General features: G+C 46.6%; 1 protein-coding gene and 1 long non-coding RNA gene across 3 annotated transcripts in view; one reads left to right on the forward strand and one right to left on the reverse strand.

The window, feature by feature from the left end:
• Positions 1 to 9,065, forward strand: part of LOC134927337 (polyglutamine-repeat protein pqn-41-like) — a 106,391-nt gene extending 97,326 nt beyond the window's left edge. For both annotated transcript variants that reach the window (XM_063921636.1, XM_063921637.1), the window contains 3 exons: positions 7,374 to 7,433; positions 7,509 to 7,718; positions 8,340 to 9,065. In XM_063921636.1, coding sequence (XP_063777706.1) covers positions 7,374 to 7,433; positions 7,509 to 7,718; positions 8,340 to 9,031 — 962 coding nt within the window. In that variant the 3' untranslated portion in view covers positions 9,032 to 9,065. The remainder of the gene's footprint in view (positions 1 to 7,373; positions 7,434 to 7,508; positions 7,719 to 8,339) is intronic.
• The window catches only part of LOC134927339 (uncharacterized), a 55,641-nt gene continuing 36,754 nt past the window's right edge, over positions 7,286 to 26,172 (reverse strand). The window contains exons 2-3 of the long non-coding RNA XR_010177617.1: positions 7,566 to 7,715; positions 7,286 to 7,459 (exon numbers count right to left, since the gene is read on the reverse strand). This is a non-coding gene — a long non-coding RNA (uncharacterized LOC134927339). The remainder of the gene's footprint in view (positions 7,460 to 7,565; positions 7,716 to 26,172) is intronic.

The following is a 26,172-nucleotide window of genomic DNA, read 5'->3' on the forward strand; positions in this document are numbered from 1 at the left end:
TTTGGATTCCATATAAGGAGCTGCGCGTCACTGCCATTTTCACTCCAGTCCTGGGGAGTGTAGCGAGAGGACGTGTCTCTCTCCTCAGTGTCTGTCTGTGCGGGAAAGTGGTGTGGCGACTTGCTCTGTCTTATGTGTCATTCCAGTGCTGTCTTGTGCTGCATCAGTCCAGTGGCGGTGTTTTGTGCTGCCGTATGTCCAGTGCTGCTGTATAAGTCCAGTCCATTGCAGTGGTGCTGTGTTATCCTGCATCAGTCCAAAGGTGGTGTCCCTGTGCTGCCAAAAGTCAAGTGGTGCAGCCGTATAAGTCCAGGGGTACTGCTGTACAGTATAAGTCCAGTGGTACTGCCGTATAAGTCCAGTCCAGTAGTGCAGCTGTATAAGTCCAGTGGTACTGCCATATAAGTCCAGTCCAGTGGTACTGCCGTATAAGTCCAGTGATACTGTGGTATAAGTCCAGTGGTACTGCCATATAAGTCCAGTGATACTGCCGTATCAGTCCAGTGGTATTGCCGTATAAGTCCAGTCCAGTGATACTGTTGTATAAGTCCAGTGGTACTGGCGTATAAGTCCAGTGGTACAGTGTATAAGTCCAGTGGTACTGCCATATACATCCAGTCCAGTGGTACTGCCGTATAAGTCCAGTGGTACTGCCATATAAGTCCAGTGGTACTTTCGTATAAGTCCAGTGATACTGCCATATAAGTCCAGTGGTATTGCCGTATAAGTTAAGTCAGTGGTACTGCCGTATAACTCCAGTGGTACTGCCGAATAAGTCCATTGGTACTGCCATATGAGTCCAGTGGTACTGCTGTATAAGTCCAGTCCAGTGGTACTGCCATATAAGTCCAGTTGTACTGCCGTATAAGTCCAGTGGTACAACAGTATAAGTTCAGTCCAGTGATACTGCCGTATAAGTCCAGTGGTACTGCTGTAAAAGTCCAGTGATACTTCTGGTTAAGCCCAGTGATACTGCCGTATAAGTCCAGTGGTATTTCTGCTGTATAAGTCAAGTCCAGTGGCACTGCCGTATAAGTCCAGTGGTGCTGTCCTGTGCTGTATATTATTTACTCCAAATAAATGGGTTATTAATATTTAATCCAAATAATTTTTAGAGGGTTTGCCCTGTGTGGTGTACGGGTACGATCTCCTGTGCCGCATATTGTGTTCTATAACTCCAGTAATATAATGGAGAACAAACATTTGGAGGATAAAATAGGGAAAGATAAAGGACCACTTCCTCCTAGTGCTGAAGCTGCTGCCACCAGTCATGACATAGATGATGAAATGCCATCAACGTCATCTGCCAAAGGTGATGCCCAATGTCATAGTAGAGGGCATGTAAGATCCAAAAAGACAAAGTTCAGTAAAATGACCCCAAAAATAAATTTAAATGGTCTGAGGAGAAACATAAACTTGCCAATATGCCATTTACGACACAGAGTGGTAAGGAACGGCTAAGGCCCTGGCCTATGTTCATTACTAGTGGTTTAGCTTCACATGATGATGGAAGCCCTCATCCTCCCACTAGAAAAATGATGAGAGTTAAGCTGGCAAAAGCACAGCAAAGAACTGTGCGTTCTAAGATGGTATCACAAATCCCCAAGGAGAGTGCAAGTGTGTCGGCGGTTGCGATGCCTGACCTTCCCAACACTGGATGGGAAGAGGTGGCTCCTTCCACCATTTGCACACCCTCTGCAAGTGCCGGAAGGAGCACCCAGAGTCCAGTTTCTGATATTTAAATTGAAGATGTCACTGTTGAAGTACACCAGTGTCATGACTGTGGTTTTGTGAACCCGGTGTTAGTGAAGTCTGTGCGGGCAACTGGAGGACTATGTGAATATTAGGCTGGTCTGTAGGAATCAGTGAGAAGAAGGAGCAATCCCTGACTGGGGATCGAGCCCGGGCCTCGGCAGAGGAAGCCGTATCCTGACCACTGGATCACCAGGGACTTTGATAGCAGGATGATGAATGTATAGGTGAGACTGTACTGGATATAGTGTCACAAAAGTAGGTGCTTATGTACTCAAGGTTACTGGCAAGATAGTAAGACGGACTGGTTACTGGTGAGACTGGGATGCAACTGTAATGCGGGCTGGTACCGGATATAACTGGAAACGCAACTGAAAGTAGAACGATGACTGTGGCTATAACTCTAGTACGAGGCTGAAGAACCCTGCGGCTGTGACGGTAGAATACTGCAGCTGTGGTTTTCAGTTGAGACTGTGGAATACTGCGACTGTGCCTTTAAGATGAAACACTGCAACTGTGCCTTTAAGTTGAGACTGTGGAATACTGTACTGTGCCTTTAAGATCAAACACTGCAACTGTGCCTTTAAGTTGAGACTGTGGAATACCGTACTGTGCCTTTAAGTTGAGACTCGTGGAAATACTGGATATCAATGGCAACACAAATGTAATCCAAACTGGATAACAAAGGAACAGTGGCCCTCATTCCGAGTTGATCGCTCGCAAGGCGAATTTAGCAGAGTTGCTCAGGCTAAGCCTACGCCTACTGGGAGTGTATCTTAGCTTCTTAAAATTGCGACCGATGTATTCGCAATATTGCGATTACAAACTACTTAGCAGTTTCAGAGTAGCTTCAGACTTACTCGGCATCTGCGATCAGTTCAGTGCTTGTCGTTCCTGGTTTGACGTCATAAACACACCCAGCGTTCGCCCAGACACTCCCCCGTTTCTCCGGCCACTCCTGCGTTTTTTCCGGAAACGGTAGCGTTTTTATCCACACGCCCCGAAAACGCCGTGTTTCCGCCCAGTAACACCCATTTCCTGTCAATCACACTACGATCGCCGGAGCGAAGAAAAAGCCGTGAGTAAAAATACTATCTTCATTGTAAAATTACTTGGCGCAGTCGCAGTGCGATTATTGCGCATGCGTACTAAGCGGAATTTCACTGCGATGCGATGAAAATTACCGAGCGAACGACTCGGAATGAGGGCCAGAGTTTTTACAGGAACTGAAGTACAAGGGTTACCTTTAGGGAGCTCAGCTTCAAAGCTCACATAGAGCTGTGTGTGACACGAGGAACTGGCCCAGTTTCCAACTCAGTCTCCCGACTTATACTTCCTGGTGCTTTGTGATTGGTGAGCAGTGTCAGGTGATTCAGAGAGTCTCAGGCTGGCAGAGGATTGGACAGCTCTGGGTCAGGTGAACAGTAACTGTCATGTGAGTACTCTAGACTAGGCTGTGATGTGGAGTGAGGCCTAGCAGGCCGAGAGAAGACTGAAGCCTGAACTTCTGCAAACAGAGGATGCTGGCTTTTAGGCCTAAACTTCAGATTGCTGACTTCAGACTCACACAGGAGATCACCATAGGTGGAGCTCATTAACTATTACCTTCCAGGCAGAGAACTCAGGAAACTCATGGTGCAGACAAGCTGTTTATCTCAGTGAGCAAAAAGGCACAGGATCCAGGACAGATGGCAGGGGTAAGTCACCAAATACGAGAACTACAGTCAGGATCGTGACAGTAGCCCCCTCTTCAAGGGTAGACTCTGTACAACCATCTTTGGTCTTAGAGGAACTTGATGAATAACTTGTACACAAAGATCCAGAAAAGTGGAAACCAGAGGGTCCAGAAACAAAACTTAAGCTGAATTCTTCAGAAGTCTTCCTGATCTTCATCTTCTGAACAAGTAGACCATCCATCATTGACAAAACTGGAATTTCCTTCATCTGAAAGGACTGAAGAATAAACTGTAGAAGGTTCCTTTTCTAGATTAGTAGTACGAGAAGATTGTGCTTTTGAAGCTAGCACTCCACTGAGGCTTAAATTAAATCTTGTTCTATAACGAGGACTTTTCATACAGAGATCTGTAGAGTTTTTTGGTAATTCTGGAACCTCTTCATGCGTTAAAGCATAACAGGAAAGAACGGAACCTCCCAGGAAAGGAGTAGCATCATAAACTGGATCAAATTCAGAGTCTGAGTCCAAGTCTATTGGAAGATACCAGTCTTCTTTGGGAGTAACTACATCCGTTTTGTAAGCTGTATTAACAAGTTTAGAACAACACAAGGAACTTGGAGTGGAATCAATGGAAAAATAACCAACTCTTAAATCAACAGGCTGTTGTCTTTGTACTGTTTTCCAACTCTTGGCATCCCTGAAATTCCTAATGTATTGGTTCATCAAGGCATTATCTTGCTCAGAAAGCGATGGGTCAGAAAACGGAGCATTGGCTGAATGTTCTAAAGACTGAGTGGAGGATGAAATTGGACTCAAGGAAACAGATGCCACTGAAACATTTAGACTGAGGTACACATTCAGACATTAGGTCAATAGCCTTGGTATTTTTCTTGACTTTAGATGCTACAGCAGAATTATCCCGACATCGATGAGAAAATATCCTTTCTGAAGTTGCCTCGCTGGATTCCTCAAATGAGACTGAAAAGTCACTTGAAATCTCATTCTGGATGGAGATGCTAGTAATTTTCCCTGAAGCTGTGACACTCGCGTCTGCGACTGAGGCAAATGACTCTGATGACTGGATTGAGGAAGCAACATCAGTATCCTTCTCAGCAATATTATTCTGAAGTCCATTATCTGAATCAGCAGATGGAACATTAGGTTTCTCAGACAAGCTTAAGGACAAAGCTGAGAAAACTGTACTTAGATCGGTATCCAGCTCTGTAGCACGTTCAGACTTTAAGTGAGTAGCCTTGGGATTTTTCTTGACTTTGGCGGCTACAGCAGAATTATTCTGACATTGATGAGAAGAGGTATTAAATTTCCCTGCAGAAGCTGTGGACTCAATGCTGGAAGACGAGGAAACAGAATCAGAGACAGACTGAAGTCTAATTTTAGAACTAGATGGTGGAAGTCCTTTACTGAGACTAACTGACAAAAGTCCTTTACTCGGACCAATGCTTGGAATTGGTTTGAGTCCAGATGAGCTTGAACTGACTGAAACTGGAGAAATCTTGGGCTGGACAAGTAGGACCGGATTGGATCCGAGGATACTTGAATTGGCTGGAACCAAAGGAGACTGACCAGGCTGGTCCTGGAGTATTGCTGGACTGGCAGGAGCCGGAACGGGCTGACCAGGTGGAGCCTGGAGTATTGCTGGACCGGCTGGAACCGGGACGGACTGACCAGGCAGGGCCTGGAGTATTGCTGGACCGGCTGGAACCGGGGAAGACGGATTCCGGCTGGAACTGGAGTGAGTAGAATCCAAGTGTTCAGATGGTCCATCCTGGACCTGAACCATGCTGGATGCCAACATGGTGGTGCTCTCAGAAGACGGCAAACAGGAGTTCATAACTGCATCTGTAGCACAAAGATTCCCATCTGGAAACTATATATACTATACAAGGGTTACCTTTAGGGAGCTCAGCTTCAAAGCTCACACAGAGCTGTGTGTGACACGAGGAACTGGCCCAGTTTCCAACTCAGGGGTATATTTACTAACATTCGTAATTCTCCCGATTTGGTGGGAGAATAATCACGAATGACATCGAAAGTGTAAAACTGCAACTTTTTGAATTTATTACGACTAATTTACTAAGCTGTCGTATTCTGCATTTTCGTGTTTTCCGATGTCGATGTCATTCGTGATTTTCTGGTGTGTAATGCGGCCGATTTGGTAGTTTTGCGGCCGTGTTTTCGTGTTTTTTTACGACTGCGTCACATGTTTGTTACGGCAGTGTTTGTCCGTGCACGGCCGCGTTTTTTTCCTAAGTTTCGTTTTTGTCACTCGTCCGTGATTGGTTGTATTCGTAATGGAGGAGTGTCTGTGCACATTACTATAAAAACGCCCCAAACACACCGCACCGCGTGGGTTTAGCTAGTGGAGAGGAGAGAGGAAGGTGTATTTGGATTTGGTGAGTTTGGTGGAGTTTTTGGTGGTTTTTGTGAGGAGTTTAGCGATTGTTGAGTGCTGTACTGTGTGTGTAAGTAGTCTTGTCATACTTGTTGTGGTGTTTTTTCAAAGTTTGTTAATTTTTTTGTCCTTGTTTTTTTTTTCAAGTCTATTGTCATTGTTTGTGAGTGAGTGAGTGAGTGAGTGAGTGTGTGTGTGTGTGTGTGTGTGTGTGTGTGTGTGTGTGTGTGTGTGTGTGTGTGTGTGTGTGTGTTGGCTGTGTGGTGTGTAGCGGTAGTGGAGGAGTGTGTTTTCTGTCTTGTTTTTTCTGTGTTTTGTGTAGTTTGTCCTGGTTATGTCTGACTCAGAGGTCAGTGTGGTGGAGGCGGTTAGTGAGAGGGAGGAGGTCAGTGTGGTGGAGGAGGTTAGTGAGAGGGAGGAGGTGAGTGAGGTGGAGGAGGTGAGTGCGGTGGAGGGGGGTAGTGAGAGGGAGGAGGTTAGTGAGGAGGAGGGGGTGCCTGTTGCTGCGTCCTCCAGTGATAGCGATGGTGCTGTGGCTCCGCAGCCACGCACCACTACCAAGACTGGGCGCAATGTAAAGTTCAGCTATGCTGAAAACATGGCGTTGGTGCGGGAGCTGATGAGGCATCATCGCCAATTGTTTGGGCAGGATGCTGCCAAGGTGTCCTCCCGCAGGAAGTCTGTCCTGTGGGGGAAAGTTATCCAGGCAGTTAATAGTGAGGGTGTGATGAGGCGGACTGAGGACACGTGTCGCAAAAGGTTTTACGACATCAAGCGCCGTGTCAAGGCCAAGATGGCCAAGGAGGCAAAATCAGCCCGCAAAACCGGGGGTGGCCCCCCTTTCCGGGCCACGTATCGTGATTGGGAGGAGCCTGTGCGGGCACTGATTCCTGCAGAAGTGGTGTCTGCAACTCATGTCCGGGATTCGGACCGTCCAAGGCAGGATGGTGAGTTTTTAATTTATAATTTAATTTTAAACATTCCAAACTGATCATGCTGCACATTTTTTTTTTTTTTTTTAAGTATGCATACATTGTGTTGGTCATGTCGTGCAGGCCTGTGCACCCTTAAGCTGTAATTGCGTTTTTAAACTACATTTCCCATCATGCCTTGGCTGTGTTTTTAGATTAGTGAATGTTAAATAAGGTGCAGTGCATGCTGGTATGTGTAGTTCCAATACTTAATCTGAGATATTGCTTGTCCATAGCTGTTGTATCTAATTGCAGGTTTTTTGGATTTGTTCGTGTGTTTTGAATTCTTTTGCATATCTAAATTTTCTTATGATGTTTGGGTCAATTAGCAATTAATTAATCTCTGCAATATATTGCACACAATTCATCAATGTTTTTGGATTATTTAGTGCAACACCATGTTCATTTTTAAATACACACCAAATTAAGTAATCCAGATTAGTTTAAACAGAAATTAGTTTACTTTACATTACGTACAAAATGGTTACAGTACACTAAGGTTTTGCAGTTAACAATGTGTTTTCCAAGTATGGTCATAATGTTATTTTTATTTTTTCAACAGTACGCCAGACCAGCGCTCCAGACAGGCCACTGCCAACTGATGTGGGTACTGGGATTGCAGGTAAGAATTCACTGTAGTCACATATTCTGCAAACACATAGAAGTACAAAATATTAATGTTTATCTATTCACATAGGTTCTTCTTCTGCAAGCCGCCCTCTAAGGCGCCCATCACAGGGCTATGTAAACTTACCCAGGAGGCCAAGTAAGACGCGCCGTGTGGATTTGGAATCAGCGGATCCATCTTCCCCACCCAGGCGGCGCATCTCCGCAGTCTTGTCCCAGCCACCACAGGCACTATTGGGTAGTCCCCAAAGTGATGAGCCCCGATCACCTCAGTTATCTGGTGAGTAAAAACATACAATAAACACATTCAAAAATTTTGACACAGTACATTTACTATGATGTGAGTTGTAGTTGAGATGACATGTTTGCCATAACAACCAATCTGATTTCACGTATTAACTTCTTGAAGGTGCAAATGCAAAAATTCACAAAGTCTAACTGTTTGCTATGGCCAACATCACATTTAAAAATGACCACCCATCTTACTAAATTTAGTCCACACACGTGCACAGAAAAAGAAGAGCAACTTACTCACCGAACTAAATCCACCACCACCCCCTCCACACCATTATAGTGTTCACACACCTCCCCTGTCCTGGATGTAGACTGCTTACTTGATCTGCTCCTCTGGACCACCCAGGTGAGCAGTCTATATCCTGGACAGGGGAGGTGAGAGAACACTATAATGCTGTGGAGGGGAGGTAGTTAGGTGTGGAACCCGCCAGTCAGTCTATGTGCACGCCTGTGATGGGACATATGTTTTTCTAAACAAAAGATTAGTCGTTTAGAAATACACAACTCAAATATAAAAATGTCCAGAGTATTATTAAGTTTGAAATGTTTAGGACTACAAAATATATTAAATGTAAACTAAACAGTGCATGTTGGCCACCCCATACAGAACCAACCTTCATGCCCGACGTTGACCAGCAGGAACCAGACCAACAGGCCACCTATACACTGCACCTAACACCCGTTGTTCCGACCCAGGCAACCCAGCCGCAGGATATCCCCCAACCCTCCATTAGTCCACAACTGCTCCAAGCTCCACCCCAGCAACAAATGTCCTCGGACTTTTGGTCCAGTTTGGCAACCCAACAGAGCCAAAACACTGCCTGCCTGAACGCCCACACCCAACACCTTGCCAGTCTGCCCCATCATCTGCCGCGCATTAGTAGGAACTCGGGCAGACTGATTGTCCAAGTAGGCAGAATTGCCACTTCTATGGAGCAAATCCGGACCGACAACACTCAAATGCTGGCAAATTTGACGCGCATCATTGATGAGCAACAGCGCCAGCAGCAAGCACTCATCCAACTGGTCCAACACAATCAGGTGGTAAATGAGTCATTGTCGAGGATTGTGGCCAGCCACACTGCAAGTAACAACCAACTGAATGCCAGCATCCACAATTTAAGCCAAAGCATCACTTTGATGGCAGCACAACAAGTGAGCTCCAGCTCAGGAACCACGACCCCTAGCCAAACCCCAGTAACCTCCCCTGTTCGTCGATCCTCCCGAGCACGTGCCAGCGAGCCAGCACAAAGCACGGCACCCAGCACACACAAGAAAAAAAATAACACCAAAATATAATTTTAGTAACACAATAAAACTTTGATTATTGAAATCACACAACTTCCGGTGTCTGTGTCAAACATTGTAGAACACGCTATGTGTGTATTATTTATTGGGGTAATGAATGACAATGTATTTTGAACAATCACTAACTAAAATGTACATACCACTATAAAGAACAAACACTAAGTAAGAAAACACACATTCACACTTACAAAAATGTATTGCAAAGTGTTTAGTCAAGGTTAATTACATCCAAAAAAAACTTACCGGAAAAATACCGCAGAATCACTTCTTGCCTTACCTGCCTCCCTACATCTGTACTCACACTGTCACCAGATGTTTCTAACTCCTCTGCTTGCTGACTGTTTTCTTCATCATCATGTGCCAGATGTTGATTCAAACACAGATTATATAGAAAACAGCAGCAGAACACAATCCTAGTCACCTTGGAGGGACTATACAACAAAAGGCCTGCAGATTTATCCAGACACCGAAACCTAGATTTCAGCACCCCAAAACATCTTTCTATCACATTCCGCGTAGCCTTATGTGCATGATTGTAACTGTGTTCAGCAGGAGAATCAGGTTGGGACAATGGAGTCAGTAGCCAAGAGTAGCAGCCATAACCCCCATCACCTGAAATACAGATATAGGCAACATTAGTACATGTGTCTGATGAATAATTAACCCAAACAAAAATGGTGTTTGTAGTTAACACACATGCACACAACACACTTTGAACATACCCAGCAGCCAGCCATCAGGCATTTGTCCGTCCTCAAATTTATCAAAGAGAGATGACTGACTGAGGATGAAGGAGTCATGGCAGCCGCCAGGGTAACACGCAACCACACTCATAATTTTGAGATTTGCATCACAAACCACCTGGACATTAGTTGATTGGCTAGAATGCCGATTAGTATATATATATTGTCGGCCCCTAGGTGGTCTCAGCTCAACGTGTGTGCAATCTATGGCCCCCAGCACATTGGGCATGTGAGCAAGCTCATAGAAAGCTACCCTGACAGCATGCCACTGCGACTCCTGAGTAGGGAAGCAGATAGAGGCATTTATATGTGGTTCCAAGACATCCAAAACCTGAGTGGACATTAATAAATCTAAGGTGAGTGTCATGATCTGTATTCAATACAATACTGTGTTATAAGACCTTACAGAAGCAACACTTAGACATAGACGTGTATGTATTTTTCAAATCATCTGATTCAAAAATGTAGAAAAGGTGGGCTGGGAGATACCAATAACGTCGCCTGACACAGCCTGGAATCTCCCAGTAGCCATAAAGTGTAACACAGCCAGGAGTTTGTGCAGGCCTGAGACAGAGCGAGAGCGTGCTGTCTCAGGGTCTAGTCCCAGTTTGACAAGGTCATACAGTCGGAAAATGTTGTTTCTATTTAGGCGAAACATCTGTATGACCCTATCATCAGACAATGCGTTTAAGTTTAAACGACCCCTAAAAAAACGTGGCTGGCGCAGCCTCCGCGGCACCTGTACAACCTGCTGACCATGTTCACTTACCTGGCCCAGATTTCTTCCAGACTCATGGACCAGTCTCAGGTATCCCCCAGCAACCAGTAAATCTGTAGCACACACCACAGCCGCCATTTCAGAGTGAGAGAATTTCCAATTGTGCCTGGGACCCTTTTATAGGGCCAAACATTCAGGTGTGAGTAATGGATAATTGACTACACATGTAAACACGCTTCTCAAAAGCAGGTCTTGTTTTTTTTTTAGGACTTTTTTACGATTTGTATTTTTTCACGGCCGCAAATGCATTTTCACGGTAGACATTACAAATACGAATTGTTAGTAAATGACCGAGATTCATATCTAAACAGCCGCGTTTTGACCGATGGTGTATTCATTCGTATTTTTATTCTTGGACTTGCAAAAAAATACGAATGGCCTCATCACTGCCGTGATTTCTGCTTAGTAAATTACAGAGATGACACTTTGAAGAAAAAACGGCATCTCGGTCAAAATCGGGACCTTAGTAAATATACCCCTCAGTCTCCCGACTTATACTTCCTGGTGCTTGGTGATTGGTGAGCAGTGTCAGGTGATTCAGAGAGTCTCAGGCTGGCAGAGGATTGGACAGCTCTGGGTCAGGTGAACAGTCACTGTCATGTGAGTACTCTAGACTAGGCTGTAATGTGGAGTGAGGCCTAGCAGGCCGAGAGAACACTGAAACCTGAACTTCTGCAAACAGAGGATGCTGGCTTTTAAGCCTAAACTTCAGATTGCTGAATTCAGACTTACACAGGAGATCACCTCAGGTGGAGCTCATTAACTATTACCTTCCAGGCAGAGAACTCAGGAAACTCATGGTGCTGGCAAGCTGTTTATCTCAGTGAGCAAAAAGGCACAGGATCCAGGACAGATGGCAGGGGTAAGTCACCAAATACAAGAACTACAGTCAGGATCGTGACACACCAGGATGAGGATATGGGTGTTGCTGGTGCTGGGGAGGAAGTTGACGAGGAGGATTCTGATGGTGAGGTGGTTTGTTTAAATCAGGCACCGGAGAAAACAGTTGTTGTCCGTGGGATGAATAAGCCCATTGTCATGCCTGGGCAAAATACCAAAAAAGCCACCTCTTCGGTGTGGAATTATTTCTCCACAAATCCGGACAACAGGTGTCAAGCCGTGTGTTGCCTTTGTCAATCCGTAATAAGTATGGGTTAGGACGTTAACCACCTAGGAACATTCTCCCTTATACGTCACCTACAGCTCATTCATCAGAAGTCATTGTCAAGTTCAGAAACTTTGGGTAAGAGCGTAAGCAGTCCACTGACACTTAAATCCCTTCTTCCTCTTGTACCCAAGGTCCTGCAAGCCACACCACCAACTTCCTCAACGTCAATTTCCTCCTCAGTCATGAACGTCAGTAGTCCTGCAGGCCAGTCACTGGCATGACTGACGAGTCCTCTTCTAACCGGGATTCCTTCGGAGAATCCTTGAGTGGTATGCCTACTGCTGCTTCTGCCGCTGCTGGGAGTCGATTGTCATCCCAGAGGGGAAGTCGGAAGACCGCTTGTTCTATTCCAACTAAGCAATTGACTGTCCAACAGTCCTTTGCGAGGAAGATGAAATATGACAGCAGTCATCCTGTTGCAAAGCGGATAACTGAGGCCTTGACAGCTATGTTGGTGTTAGACGTGCATCCGGTATTCGCCATTGATGCAGTGGGATTTAGACAATTGATGGAGGTAGTGTGTACCTGGTACCAAATCCCATCTAGGTTCCACTTCACTAGGCAGGCGATACCAAGAATGTACAGAGACGTCAGAAAAAGTGTCCTCAGTGTCCTGAAAAATGCGGTTGTACCTAGTGTCCACTTAACCACGGAAATGTGGACAAGTGGAGTAGGGCAAACTTAGGACTACATAACTATGACAGCCCACTGGGTAGATGTATTGCCTCCCGCAGCAACAACAGCAGCGGCACCATTAGCAGCATCTCACAAACGCCAGCTTATTCCTAGGCAGGCTACGCTGTGTATCACCGGTTTCCATAAGAGGCACACCACTGACAACCTCTTACGGAAACTGAGGGACATCATTGCACAATGGCTTACCCCGCTTAAACTCTCCTGGGGATTTGTGATATAGGACAATGCCACCAATATTGTGCGTGCATTACATCTGGGCAAATTCCAGCAAGTCCCATTTTTTGCACATACAATTAATTTTTATGATGCTGTCACCATTGAAAGAATGGTGGAGGATTATATGGGTGACAGCATACAAGTAGGCATGTCAGACAGTCCATATGCATACTGGCAGGACAAAGAGGCAATTTGGATGCCCTTGCACAAACTGCCTTTATTTTACCTAAGTTGCCCCAACCCCCTCCAGTGTGTACTCCGAAAGAGTGTTTAGTGCAGCCGGTAACCTTGTCAGCGATCGGCGTAGGTTACTTCCACAAAATGTGGAGAAGATGATGTTCATCAAAATGAATGATAAATTCCTCCAGGAGGACATTTATCAGCAATTGCCTCCAGAAAGTACACAGGGACCTGTGATGGTGTATTCCAGAGGGGACGAATTAATACTCTGTGAGGAGGAGGATGTACACACTGAAAGGGGTGAGGAATTGGAGGATAAGTACGAGAATGACATCTTGCTTCTGTAGAGCCAGTTTGTGCAAGGAGAGATGAATTGCTTCTTTTTTGGGGCGGATTAATTGCTCTTTTTTGTGGGGGCCCAAACAAACCAATCATTTCAGCCACAGTCGTGTGGCAGACCCTGTAGCTGAAATGATTGGTTTGTTAATGTGTACATGTCCTGTTTATACAACATAAGGATGGGTGGGAGGGCCCAAGGACAATTCCATCTTGCACCTTTTATTTTTTCTTTGCATTATGTGCTGTTTGGGGCCTAGTTTTTAAAACTGCCATTCTGTCTGCAACTGCAGTTCCACTCCTAGATTGCCCAGGTGTTTGTGCCGCCCACTTGGGTCGCTTTGCTTAGTCATCCCTCGGCCTCATTGCACCTCTTTTTCTTTTTTGTATTATGTGCTTTTTTGGTCCTAGTTTTTAAAAGTGCCATCCTGTCTGCCACTGCAGTGCCACTCCTAGATGGGCCAGGTGTTTGTGCCGCCCACTTGGGTCACTTAGCTTAGTCATCCAGCGACCTTAGTGCAACCTTTTGGCCTAAAAACAATAATGTGAGGTGTTCAGAATAGACTGGAAATGAGTGGAAATGAATGTTATTGGGGTTAATAATACCGTAGGATCAAAATTACCCACAAATTCTTAGATTTTAGCTGTTTTTGTGTTTTTTTTTTAAATCATCCAGATTCAAAACCAAAAACCGAAAGGGTGGTTTTGGCAAAACCAATCCAGATCCAAAACATTTGCGGGGATCCAGATCCAAAACCAAAACACAAAACACGAAAAGTGCCCGCCGCACATCTCTAAAAATAAGAATTTACTTACCGATAATTCTATTTCTCGTAGTCCGTAGTGGATGCTGGGAACTCCGTAAGGACCATGGGGAATAGCGGCTCCGCAGGAGACTGGGCACAAAAGTAAAGCTTTAGGACTACCTGGTGTGCACTGGCTCCTCCCCCTATGACCCTCCTCCAAGCCTCAGTTAGGATACTGTGCCCGGACGAGCGTACACAATAAGGAAGGATTTTGAATCCCGGGTAAGACTCATACCAGCCACACCAATCACACCGTACAACCTGTGATCTGAACCCAGTTAACAGCATGATAACAGAGGAGCCTCTGAAAAGATGGCTCACAACAATAATAACCAGATTTTTGTAACAATATGTACAAGTATTGCAGACAATCCGCACTTGGGATGGGCGCCCAGCATCCACTACGGACTACGAGAAATAGAATTATCGGTAAGTAAATTCTTATTTTCTCTGACGTCCTAGTGGATGCTGGGAACTCCGTAAGGACCATGGGGATTATACCAAAGCTCCCAAACGGGCGGGAGAGTGCGGATGACTCTGCAGCACCGAATGAGAGAACTCCAGGTCCTCCTCAGCCAGGGTATCAAATTTGTAGAATTTAGCAAACGTGTTTGCCCCTGACCAAGTAGCTGCTCGGCAAAGTTGTAAAGCCGAGACCCCTCGGGCAGCCGTCCAAGATGAGCCCACCTTCCTTGTGGAATGGGCTTTTACAGATTTTGGCTGTGGCAGGCCTGCCACAGAATGTGCAAGCTGAATTGTACTACAAATCCAACGAGCAATAGTCTGCTTAGAAGCAGGAGCACCCAGCTTGTTGGGTGCATACAGGATAAACAGCGAGTCAGATTTTCTGACTCCAGCCGTCCTGGAAACATATATTTTCAGGGCCCTGACTACGTCCAGCAACTTGGAGTCCTCCAAGTCCCTAGTAGCCGCAGGTACCACAATAGGCTGGTTCAAGTGAAACGCTGAAACCACCTTAGGGAGAAATTGAGGACTAGTCCTCAATTCTGCCCTGTCCGTATGAAAAATTAGGTAAGGGCTTTTATAGGATAAAGCCGCCAATTCTGAGACACGCCTGGCTGAAGCCAGGGCCAACAGCATTACCACTTTCCATGTGAGATATTTTAAGTCAACAGTGGTGAGTGGTTCAAACCAATGTGATTTTAGGAACCCCAAAACTACATTGAGATCCCAAGGTGCCACTGGAGGCACAAAAGGAGGCTGTATATGCAGTACCCCCTTGACAAACGTCTGAACTTCAGGAACTGAAGCCAGTTCTTTCTGGAAGAAAATCGACAGGGCCGAAATTTGAACCTTAATGGACCCTAATTTTAGGCCCATAGACAGTCCTGTTTGCAGGAAATGCAGGAAACGACCCAGTTGAAATTCCTCTGTAGGGGCCTTCCTTGCCTCGCACCACGCAACATATTTACGCCAAATACGGTGATAATGCTGTACGGTTACATCCTTCCTGGCTTTGATCAGGGTAGGGATGACTTCATCCGGAATGCCTTTTTCCTTCAGGATCCGGCGTTCAACCGCCATGCCGTCAAACGCAGCCACGGTAAGTCTTGGAACAGACAGGGTCCCTGCTGGAGCAGGTCCTTTCTTAGAGGTAGAGGCCACGGATCCTCTGTGAGCATCTCTTGAAGTTCCGGGTACCAAGTCCTTCTTGGCCAATCTGGAGCCACGAGTATAGTCCTTACTCCTCTCCTTCTTATGATTCTCAGTACCTTGGGTATGAGAGGCAGAGGAGGGAACACATACACTGACTGGTACACCCACGGTGTTACCAGAGCGTCCACAGCTATTGCCTGAGGGTCCCTTGACCTGGCGCAATACCTGTCTAGTTTTTTGTTGAGGCGGGACGCCATCATGTCCACCTTTGGTTTTTCCCAACGGTTCACAATCATGTGGAAGACTTCTGGGTGAAGTCCCCACTCTCCCGGGTGGAGGTTGTGTCTGCTGAGGAAGTCTGCTTCCCAGTTGTCCACTCCCGGAATGAACACTGCTGACAGTGCTATCACATGATTTTCCGCCCAGCGAAGAATCCTTGCAACTTCTGCCATTGCCCTCCTGCTTCTTGTGCCGCCCTGTCTGTTTACGTGGGCGACTGCCGTGATGTTGTCTGACTGGATCAGCACCGGCTGACCTTGAAGCAGAGGTCTTGCTAGGCTTAGAGCATTGTAGATGGCCCTTAGCTCCAGGATATTTATGTGAAGTGATATCTCCAGGCTTGACCACAAGCCCTGGAAATTTCTTCCCTGTGTGACTGCTCCCCAGCCTCTCAGGCTGGCATCCGTGGTCACCAGGACCCAGTCCTGAATGCCGAAACTGCGGCCCTCTAGAAGATGAGCACTCTGCAACCACCACAGGAGAGACACCCTTGTCCTTGGTGACAAGATTATCCGCTGATGCATCTGAAGATGCGACCCGGACCATTTGTCTAGCAGATCCCACTGGAAGGTTCTTGCGTGGAATCTGCCGAATGGGATTGCTTCGTAAGAAGCCACCATCTTTCCCAGGACCCTTGTGCATTGATGCACTGAGACTTGGCCTGGTTTTAGGAGATTTCTGACTAGTTCGGATAACTCCCTGGCTTTCTCCTCCGGGAGAAACACCTTTTTCTGGACTGTGTCCAGGATCATCCCTAGGAATAGAAGTCGTGTCGTCGGGATCAGCTGCGATTTTGGAATATTGAGAATCCAACCGTGCTGGCGCAGCACTATCTGAGATAGTGCTACCCCGACTTCCAACTGGATCTTGCCCTTATCAGGAGATCGTCCAAGTAAGGGATAACTAAAACTCCCTTCCTTCGAAGGAGTATCATCATTTCGGCCATTACCTTGGTGCCGTGGACAATCCAAACGGCAGCGTCTGAAACTGATAGTGACAGTTCTGTACCACAAACCTGAGGTACCCTTGGTGAGAAGGGTAAATTGGGACATGTAGGTAAGCATCTTTGATGTCCAGAGACACCATATAGTCCCCTTCTTCCAGGTTTGCAATCACTGCTCTGAGTGACTCCATCTTGAATTTGAACCTTTGTATGTAAGTGTTCAAGGATTTTAGGTTTAAAATTGGTCTCACCGAGCCGTCCGGCTTCGGTACCACAAATAGTGTGGAATAGTACCCCTTTCCCTGTTGTAGGAGGGGTACCTTGATTATCACCTGCTGGGAATACAGCTTGTGAATGGCTTCCAATACTGCCTCCCTGTCTGAGGGAGACGTTGGTAAAGCAGACTTTAGAAAACGGCGAGGGGGAGACGTCTCGAATTCCAATTTGTACCCCTGAGATACCACCTGAAGGATCCAGGGGTCCACTTGCGAGTGGGCCCACTGCGCACTGAACTTCTTGAGACGGGCCCCCACCGTGCCTGAGTCCGCTTGTAAAGCCCCAGCGTCATGCTGAGGACTTTGCGGAGGCGGGAGAGGGCTTTTGTTCCTGGGAACTGGCTGTTTGTTGCAGCCTTTTTCCTCTCCCTCTGCCACGGAACAGAAATGAGGCGCCTTTTGCCCGCTTGCCCTTATGGGGCCGAAAGGACTGCGCCTGATAATACGGCATCTTCTTAGGTTGAGAAGCTACCTGGGGTAAAAATGTGGATTTTCCAGCAGTTGCCGTGGCTACCAGATCTGATAGACCTACCCCAAATAACTCCTCCCCCTTATAAGGCAATACTTCCATGTGCCTTTTAGAATCCGCATCACCTGACCACTGCCGCGTCCATAAACCTCTTCTTGCAGAAATGGACAGCGCGCTAACTCTTGATGCCAGTCGGCAAATATCCCTCTGTGCATCACGCATATATAGAAATGCATCCTTCAAATGCTCTATAGTCAGTAATATACTGTCCCTATCTAGGGTATCAATATTTTCAGTCAGGGAATCCGACCACGCCAGGCCCGCACTGCACATCCAGGCTGAGGCGATTGCTGGTCGCAGTATAACACCCGTGTGAGTGTATATACATTTTAGGATATTCTCCAGCTTTCTATCGGCAGGTTCCTTTAGGGCGGCCGTATCAGGAGAGGGTAGTGCTACCTGTGTAGACAAGCGTGTGAGCGCTTTATCCACCCTAGGGGGTGTTTCCCAATGTGCCCTATCCTCTGGCGGGAAAGGGTACGATGCTAATAACCTTTTAGGAATTATCAGCTTTTTATCGGGGGAAACCCACGCCTCATCACACACTTCATTTAATTCCTCAGATACAGGAAAAACTACAGGCAGTTTTTTCTCACCAAACATAATACCCTTTTTAGTAGAGATGAGCGGGTTCGGTTTCTTTGAATCCGAACCCGCACGAACTTCACTTTTTTTTTCACGGGTCCGAGCGACTCGGATCTTCCCGCCTTGCTCGGTTAACCCGAGCGCGCCCGAACGTCATCATGACGCTGTCGGATTCTCGCGAGACTCGGATTCTATATAAGGAGCCGCGCGTCGCCGCCATTTTCACACGTGCATTGAGATTGATAGGGAGAGGACGTGGCTGGCGTCCTCTCCATTAGAATAGATTAGAAGAGAGAGAGAGAGAGAGAGATTGTGCAGACAGAGTTTACCACAGTGACCAGTGCAGTTGTTGTTAAGTTAACTTTTATTTAATATATCCGTTCTCTGCTATATCCGTTCTCTGCCTGAAAAAAACGATACACAGCAGTCACACAGTGTGACTCAGTCTGTGTGCACTCAGCTCAGCCCAGTGTGCTGCACATCAATGTATAAAAGCTTATAATAATTGTGGGGGAGACTGGGGAGCACTGCAGGTTGTTATAGCAGGAGCCAGGAGTACATAATATTATATTAATTTAAAATTAAACAGTGCACACTTTTGCTGCAGGAGTGCCACTGCCAGTGTGACTAGTGGTGACCAGTGTCTGACCACCAGTATAGTAGTATATTGTTGTATACTATCTCTTTATCAACCAGTCTATATTAGCAGCAGACACAGTACAGTGCGGTAGTTCACGGCTGTGGCTACCTCTGTGTCGGCAGTCGGCAGGCAGTCCGTCCATCCATAATTGTATAATTATATACCACCTAACCGTGGTTTTTTTTTCATTCTTTATACCGTCATAGTGTCATACTAGTTGTTACGAGTATACTACTATCTCTTTATCAACCAGTGTACAGTGCGGTAGTTCACGGCTGTGGCTACCTCTGTGTCGGCAGTCGGCAGGCAGTCCGTCCATCCATAATTGTATTATAATATATACCACCTAACCGTGGTTTTTTTTTCATTCTTTATACCGTCATAGTCAGTCATACTAGTTGTTACGAGTATACTACTATCTCTTTATCAACCAGTGTACAGTGCGGTAGTTCACGGCTGTGGCTACCTCTGTGTCGGCACTCGGCAGGCAGTCCGTCCATCCATAATTGTATTATAATATATACCACCTAACCGTGGTTTTTTTTTCATTCTTTATACCGTCATAGTGTCATACTAGTTGTTACGAGTATACTACTATCTCTTTATCAACCAGTGTACAGTGCGGTAGTTCACGGCTGTGGCTACCTCTGTGTCGGCAGTCGGCAGGCAGTCCGTCCATCCATAATTGTATTATAATATATACCACCTAACCGTGGTTTTTTTTTCATTCTTTATACCGTCATAGTGTCATACTAGTTGTTACGAGTATACTACTATCTCTTTATCAACCAGTGTACAGTGCGGTAGTTCACGGCTGTGGCTACCTCTGTGTCGGCAGTCGGCAGGCAGTCCGTCCATCCATAATTGTATTATAATATATACCACCTAACCGTGGTTTTTTTTTCATTCTTTATACCGTCATAGTCAGTCATACTAGTTGTTACGAGTATACTACTATCTCTTTATCAACCAGTGTACAGTGCGGTAGTTCACGGCTGTGGCTACCTCTGTGTCGGAACTCGGCAGGCAGTCCGTCCATCCATAATTGTATTACAATATATACCACCTAACCGTGGTTTTTTTTTCATTCTTTATACCGTCATAGTCAGTCATACTAGTTGTTACGAGTATACTACTATCTCTTTATCAACCAGTGTACAGTGCGGTAGTTCACGGCTGTGGCTACCTCTGTGTCGGAACTCGGCAGGCAGTCCGTCCATCCATAATTGTATTACAATATATACCACCTAACCGTGTTTTTTTTTCCATTCTTTATACCGTCATAGTCAGTCATACTAGTTGTTACGAGTATACTACTATCTCTTTATCAACCAGTGTACAGTGCGGTAGTTCACGGCTGTGGCTACCTCTGTGTCGGAACTCGGCAGGCAGTCCGTCCATCCATAATTGTATTATTATAATATATACCACCTAACCGTGGTTTTTTTTTCATTCTTTATACCGTCATAGTGTCATACTAGTTGTTACGAGTATACTACTATCTCTTTATCAACCAGTGTACAGTGCGGTAGTTCACGGCTGTGGCTACCTCTGTGTCGGCACTCGGCAGGCAGTCCGTCCATCCATAATTGTATTACAATATATACCACCTAACCGTGGTTTTTTTATACCACCTAACCGTGGCAGTCCGTCCATAATTGTATACTAGTATCCAATCCATCCATCTCCATTGTTTACCTGAGGTGCCTTTTAGTTCTGCCTATAAAATATGGAGAACAAAAAAGTTGAGGTTCCAAAATTAGGGAAAGATCAAGATCCACTTCCACCTCGTGCTGAAGCTGCTGCCACTAGTCATGGCCGAGACGATGAAATGCCAGCAACGTCGTCTGCCAAGGCCGATGCCCAATGTCATAGTACAGAGCATGTCAAATCCAAAACACCAAATATCAGAAAGAAAAGGACTCCAAAACCTAAAATAAAATTGTCGGAGGAGAAGCGTAAACTTGCCAATATGCCATTTACCACACGGAGTGGCAAGGAACGGCTGAGGCCCTGGCCTATGTTCATGGCTAGTGGTTCAGCTTCACATGAGGATGGAAGCACTCAGCCTCTCGCTAGAAAACTGAAAAGACTCAAGCTGGCAAAAGCACCGCAAAGAACTGTGCGTTCTTTGAAATCCCAAATCCACAAGGAGAGTCCAATTGTGTCGTTTGCGATGCCTGACCTTCCCAACACTGGACGTGAAGAGCATGCGCCTTCCACTATTTGCATGCCCCCTGCAAGTGCTGGAAGGAGCACCCGCAGTCCAGTTCCTGATAGTCAGATTGAAGATGTCAGTGTTGAAGTACACCAGGATGAGGAGGATATGGGTGTTGCTGGCGCTGGGGAGGAAATTGACCAGAAGGATTCTGATGGTGAGGTGGTTTGTTTAAGTCAGGCACCCGGGGAGACACCTGTTGTCCGTGGGAGGAATATGGCCGTTGACATGCCAGGTGAAAATACCAAAAAAATCAGCTCTTCGGTGTGGAGGTATTTCACCAGAAATGCGGACAACAGGTGTCAAGCCGTGTGTTCCCTTTGTCAAGCTGTAATAAGTAGGGGTAAGGACGTTAACCACCTCGGAACATCCTCCCTTATACGTCACCTGCAGCGCATTCATAATAAGTCAGTGACAAGTTCAAAAACTTTGGGTGACAGCGGAAGCAGTCCACTGACCAGTAAATCCCTTCCTCTTGTAACCAAGCTCACGCAAACCACCCCACCAACTCCCTCAGTGTCAATTTCCTCCTTCCCCAGGAATGCCAATAGTCCTGCAGGCCATGTCACTGGCAAGTCTGACGAGTCCTCTCCTGCCTGGGATTCCTCCGATGCATCCTTGCGTGTAACGCCTACTGCTGCTGGCGCTGCTGTTGTTGCCGCTGGGAGTCGATGGTCATCCCAGAGGGGAAGTCGTAAGCCCACTTGTACTACTTCCAGTAAGCAATTGACTGTTCAACAGTCCTTTGCGAGGAAGATGAAATATCACAGCAGTCATCCTACTGCAAAGCGGATAACTGAGTCCTTGACAACTATGTTGGTGTTAGACGTGCGTCCGGTATCCGCCGTTAGTTCACAGGGAACTAGACAATTTATTGAGGCAGTGTGCCCCCGTTACCAAATACCATCTAGGTTCCACTTCTCTAGGCAGGCGATACCGAGAATGTACACGGACGTCAGAAAAAGACTCACCAGTGTCCTAAAAAATGCAGTTGTACCCAATGTCCACTTAACCACGGACATGTGGACAAGTGGAGCAGGGCAGGGTCAGGACTATATGACTGTGACAGCCCACTGGGTAGATGTATGGACTCCCGCCGCAAGAACAGCAGCGGCGGCACCAGTAGCAGCATCTCGCAAACGCCAACTCTTTCCTAGGCAGGCTACGCTTTGTATCACCGCTTTCCAGAATACGCACACAGCTGAAAACCTCTTACGGCAACTGAGGAAGATCATCGCGGAATGGCTTACCCCAATTGGACTCTCCTGTGGATTTGTGGCATCGGACAACGCCAGCAATATTGTGTGTGCATTAAATATGGGCAAATTCCAGCACGTCCCATGTTTTGCACATACCTTGAATTTGGTGGTGCAGAATTTTTTAAAAAACGACAGGGGTGTGCAAGAGATGCTGTCGGTGGCCAGAAGAATTGCGGGACACTTTCGGCGTACAGGCACCACGTACAGAAGACTGGAGCACCACCAAAAACTACTGAACCTGCCCTGCCATCATCTGAAGCAAGAAGTGGTAACGAGGTGGAATTCAACCCTCTATATGCTTCAGAGGTTGGAGGAGCAGCAAAAGGCCATTCAAGCCTATACAATTGAGCACGATATAGGAGATGGAATGCACCTGTCTCAAGTGCAGTGGAGAATGATTTCAACGTTGTGCAAGGTTCTGATGCCCTTTGAACTTGCCACACGTGAAGTCAGTTCAGACACTGCCAGCCTGAGTCAGGTCATTCCCCTCATCAGGCTTTTGCAGAAGAAGCTGGAGGCATTGAAGAAGGAGCTAACACGGAGCGATTCCGCTAGGCATGTGGGACTTGTGGATGCAGCCCTTAATTCGCTTAACAAGGATTCACGGGTGGTCAATCTGTTGAAATCAGAGCACTACATTTTGGCCACCGTGCTCGATCCTAGATTTAAAGCCTACCTTGGATCTCTCTTTCCGGCAGACACAGGTCTGCTGGGGTTGAAAGACCTGCTGGTGACAAAATTGTCAAGTCAAGCGGAACGCGACCTGTCAACATCTCCTCCTTCACATTCTCCCGCAACTGGGGGTGCGAGGAAAAGGCTCAGAATTCCGAGCCCACCCGCTGGCGGTGATGCAGGGCAGTCTGGAGCGACTGCTGATGCTGACATCTGGTCCGGACTGAAGGACCTGACAACGATTACGGACATGTCGTCTACTGTCACTGCATATGATTCTCTCAACATTGATAGAATGGTGGAGGATTATATGAGTGACCGCATCCAAGTAGGCACGTCACACAGTCCGTACTTATACTGGCAGGAAAAAGAGGCAATTTGGAGGCCCTTGCACAAACTGGCTTTATTCTACCTAAGTTGCCCTCCCACAAGTGTGTACTCCGAAAGAGTGTTTAGTGCCGCCGCTCACCTTGTCAGCAATCGGCGTACGAGGTTACATCCAGAAAATGTGGAGAAGATGATGTTCATTAAAATGAATTATAATCAATTCCTCCGCGGAGACATTGACCAGCAGCAATTGCCTCCACAAAGTACACAGGGAGCTGAGATGGTGGATTCCAGTGGGGACGAATTGATAATCTGTGAGGAGGGGGATGTACACGGTGATATATCGGAGGGTGAAGATGAGGTGGACATCTTGCCTCTGTAGAGCCAGTTTGTGCAAGGAGAGATTAATTGCTTCTTTTTTGGGGGGGGTCCAAACCAACCCGTCATATCAGTCACAGTCGTGTGGCAGACCCTGTCACTGAAATGATGGGTTGGTTAAAGTGTGCATGTCCTGTTTTGTTTATACAACATAAGGGTGGGTGGGAGGGCCCAAGGATAATTCCATCTTGCACCTCTTTTTTCTTTTCTTTTTCTTTGCATCATGTGCTGATTGGGGAGGGTTTTTTGGAAGGGACATCCTGCGTGACACTGCAGTGCCACTCCTAGATGGGCCCGGTGTTTGTGTCGGCCACTAGGGTCGCTAATCTTACTCACACAGCTACCTCATTGCGCCTCTTTTTTTCTTTGCGTCATGTGCTGTTTGGGGAGGGTTTTTTGGAAGGGACATCCTGCGTGACACTGCAGTGCCACTCCTAGATGTGCCCGGTGTTTGTGTCGGCCACTAGGGTCGCTAATCTTACTCACACAGTCAGCTACCTCATTGCGCCTCTTTTTTTCTTTGCGTCATGTGCTGTTTGGGGAGGGTTTTTTGGAAGGGCCATCCTGCGTGACACTGCAGTGCCACTCCTAGATGGGCCCGGTGTTTGTGTCGGCCACTAGGGTCGCTAATCTTACTCACACAGCTACCTCATTGCGCCTCTTTTTTTCTTTGCGTCATGTGCTGTTTGGGGAGGGTTTTTTGGAAGGGACATCCTGCGTGACACTGCAGTGCCACTCCTAGATGGGCCCGGTGTTTGTGTCGGCCACTAGGGTCGCTTATCTTACTCACACAGCGACCTCGGTGCAAATTTTAGGACTAAAAATAATATTGTGAGGTGTGAGGTATTCAGAATAGACTGAAAATGAGTGTAAATTATGGTTTTTGAGGTTAATAATACTTTGGGATCAAAATGACCCCCAAATTCTATGATTTAAGCTGTTTTTTAGTGTTTTTGGAAAAAAACACCCGAATCCAAAACACACCCGAATCCGACAAAAATAATTCGGTGAGGTTTTGCCAAAACGCGTTCGAACCCAAAACACGGCCGCGGAACCGAACCCAAAACCAAAACACAAAACCCGAAAAATTTCAGGCGCTCATCTCTACTTTTTAGTGGTACTTGTATTATCAGAGATATGCAATACATTTTTCATTGCTTCAATCATGTAACGTGTGGCCCTAGTGGAAGTCACGTTTGTCTCCTCATCATCGACACTGGAGTCAGTATCCGTGTCTGTGTCTGCCATTTGAGGTAACGGGCGTTTTAAAGCCCCTGATGGCGTTTGAGACCCCTGGACAGGCACAAGCTGAGTAGCCGGCTGTCTCATGTCGTCAACTGTCTGTCGTAAAGAGCTGACACTGTCACGCAATTCCTTCCATAAGCTCATCCACTCAGGTGTCGACTCCCTAGGGGGTGACAACTCTATAATAGGCAATTGCTCCGCCTCCATCTCATTTTCCTCCTCAAACATGTCGATACAATCGTACCGACACACCGCACACACACAGGGAATGCTCTGATAGAGGACAGGACCCCACTAGCCCCTTGGGGAGACAGAGGGAGAGTATGCCAGCACACACCAGAGCGCTATATATAGACAGGAATACCACTATAAAATGTGCTTTTCCCTTTATAGCTGCTGTTAGTATTAAAACTGCGCCAAATTAGTGCCCCCCTCTATTTTTTACCCTTTTCTGTAGTGCCGGACAGCAGGGGAGAGTCAGGGAGACGTCCTTCCAGCGGAGCTGTGATGGAAAATGGCGCCCGTGTGCTGAGGAGATAGGCTCCGCCCCCTTCTCGGCGGCCTTTTCTCCCGCTTTTTGGTGAGTTCTGGCAGGGGTTAAAATACATCCATATAGCCCTGGGGGTTATATGTGGTGTATTTATTAGAGATGAGCGGGTTCGGTTCCTCGGAATCCGAACCCGCCCGAACTTCATGTTTTTTTACACGGGTCCGAGCGACTCGGATCTTCCCGCCTTGCTCGGTTAACCCGAGCGCGCCCGAACGTCATCATGACGCTGTCGGATTCTCGCGAGACTCGGATTCTATATAAGGAGCCGCGCGTCGCCGCCATTTTCACACGTGCATTGAGATTGATAGAGAGAGGACGTGGCTGGCGTCCTCTCCATTTAGATTAGAAGAGAGAGAGTGAGATTGAGACAGAGACACTTGATTTACTGGAGTTTAGGAGTACTAGAGAGTGCAGAGTTTACTAGTGACTGACCACTGACCAGTGACCACCAGTGCAGTTTTATTTAATATAATCCGTTCTCTGCCTGAAAAAAACGATACACAGTGACTCAGTCACATACCATATCTGTGCTCAGCCCAGTGTGCTGCATCATCTATGTATAATATCTGACTGTGCTCACACAGCTTAATTGTGGGGGAGACTGGGGAGCAGTTATAGGTTATAGCAGGAGCCAGGAGTACATACATATTATTAAAATTAAACAGTGCACACTTTTGCTGCAGGCAGGAGTG

This window comes from Pseudophryne corroboree, chromosome 5 (genome assembly GCF_028390025.1).
Source record: "Pseudophryne corroboree isolate aPseCor3 chromosome 5, aPseCor3.hap2, whole genome shotgun sequence".
Classification (NCBI taxonomy): Eukaryota; Metazoa; Chordata; class Amphibia; order Anura; family Myobatrachidae; genus Pseudophryne; species Pseudophryne corroboree.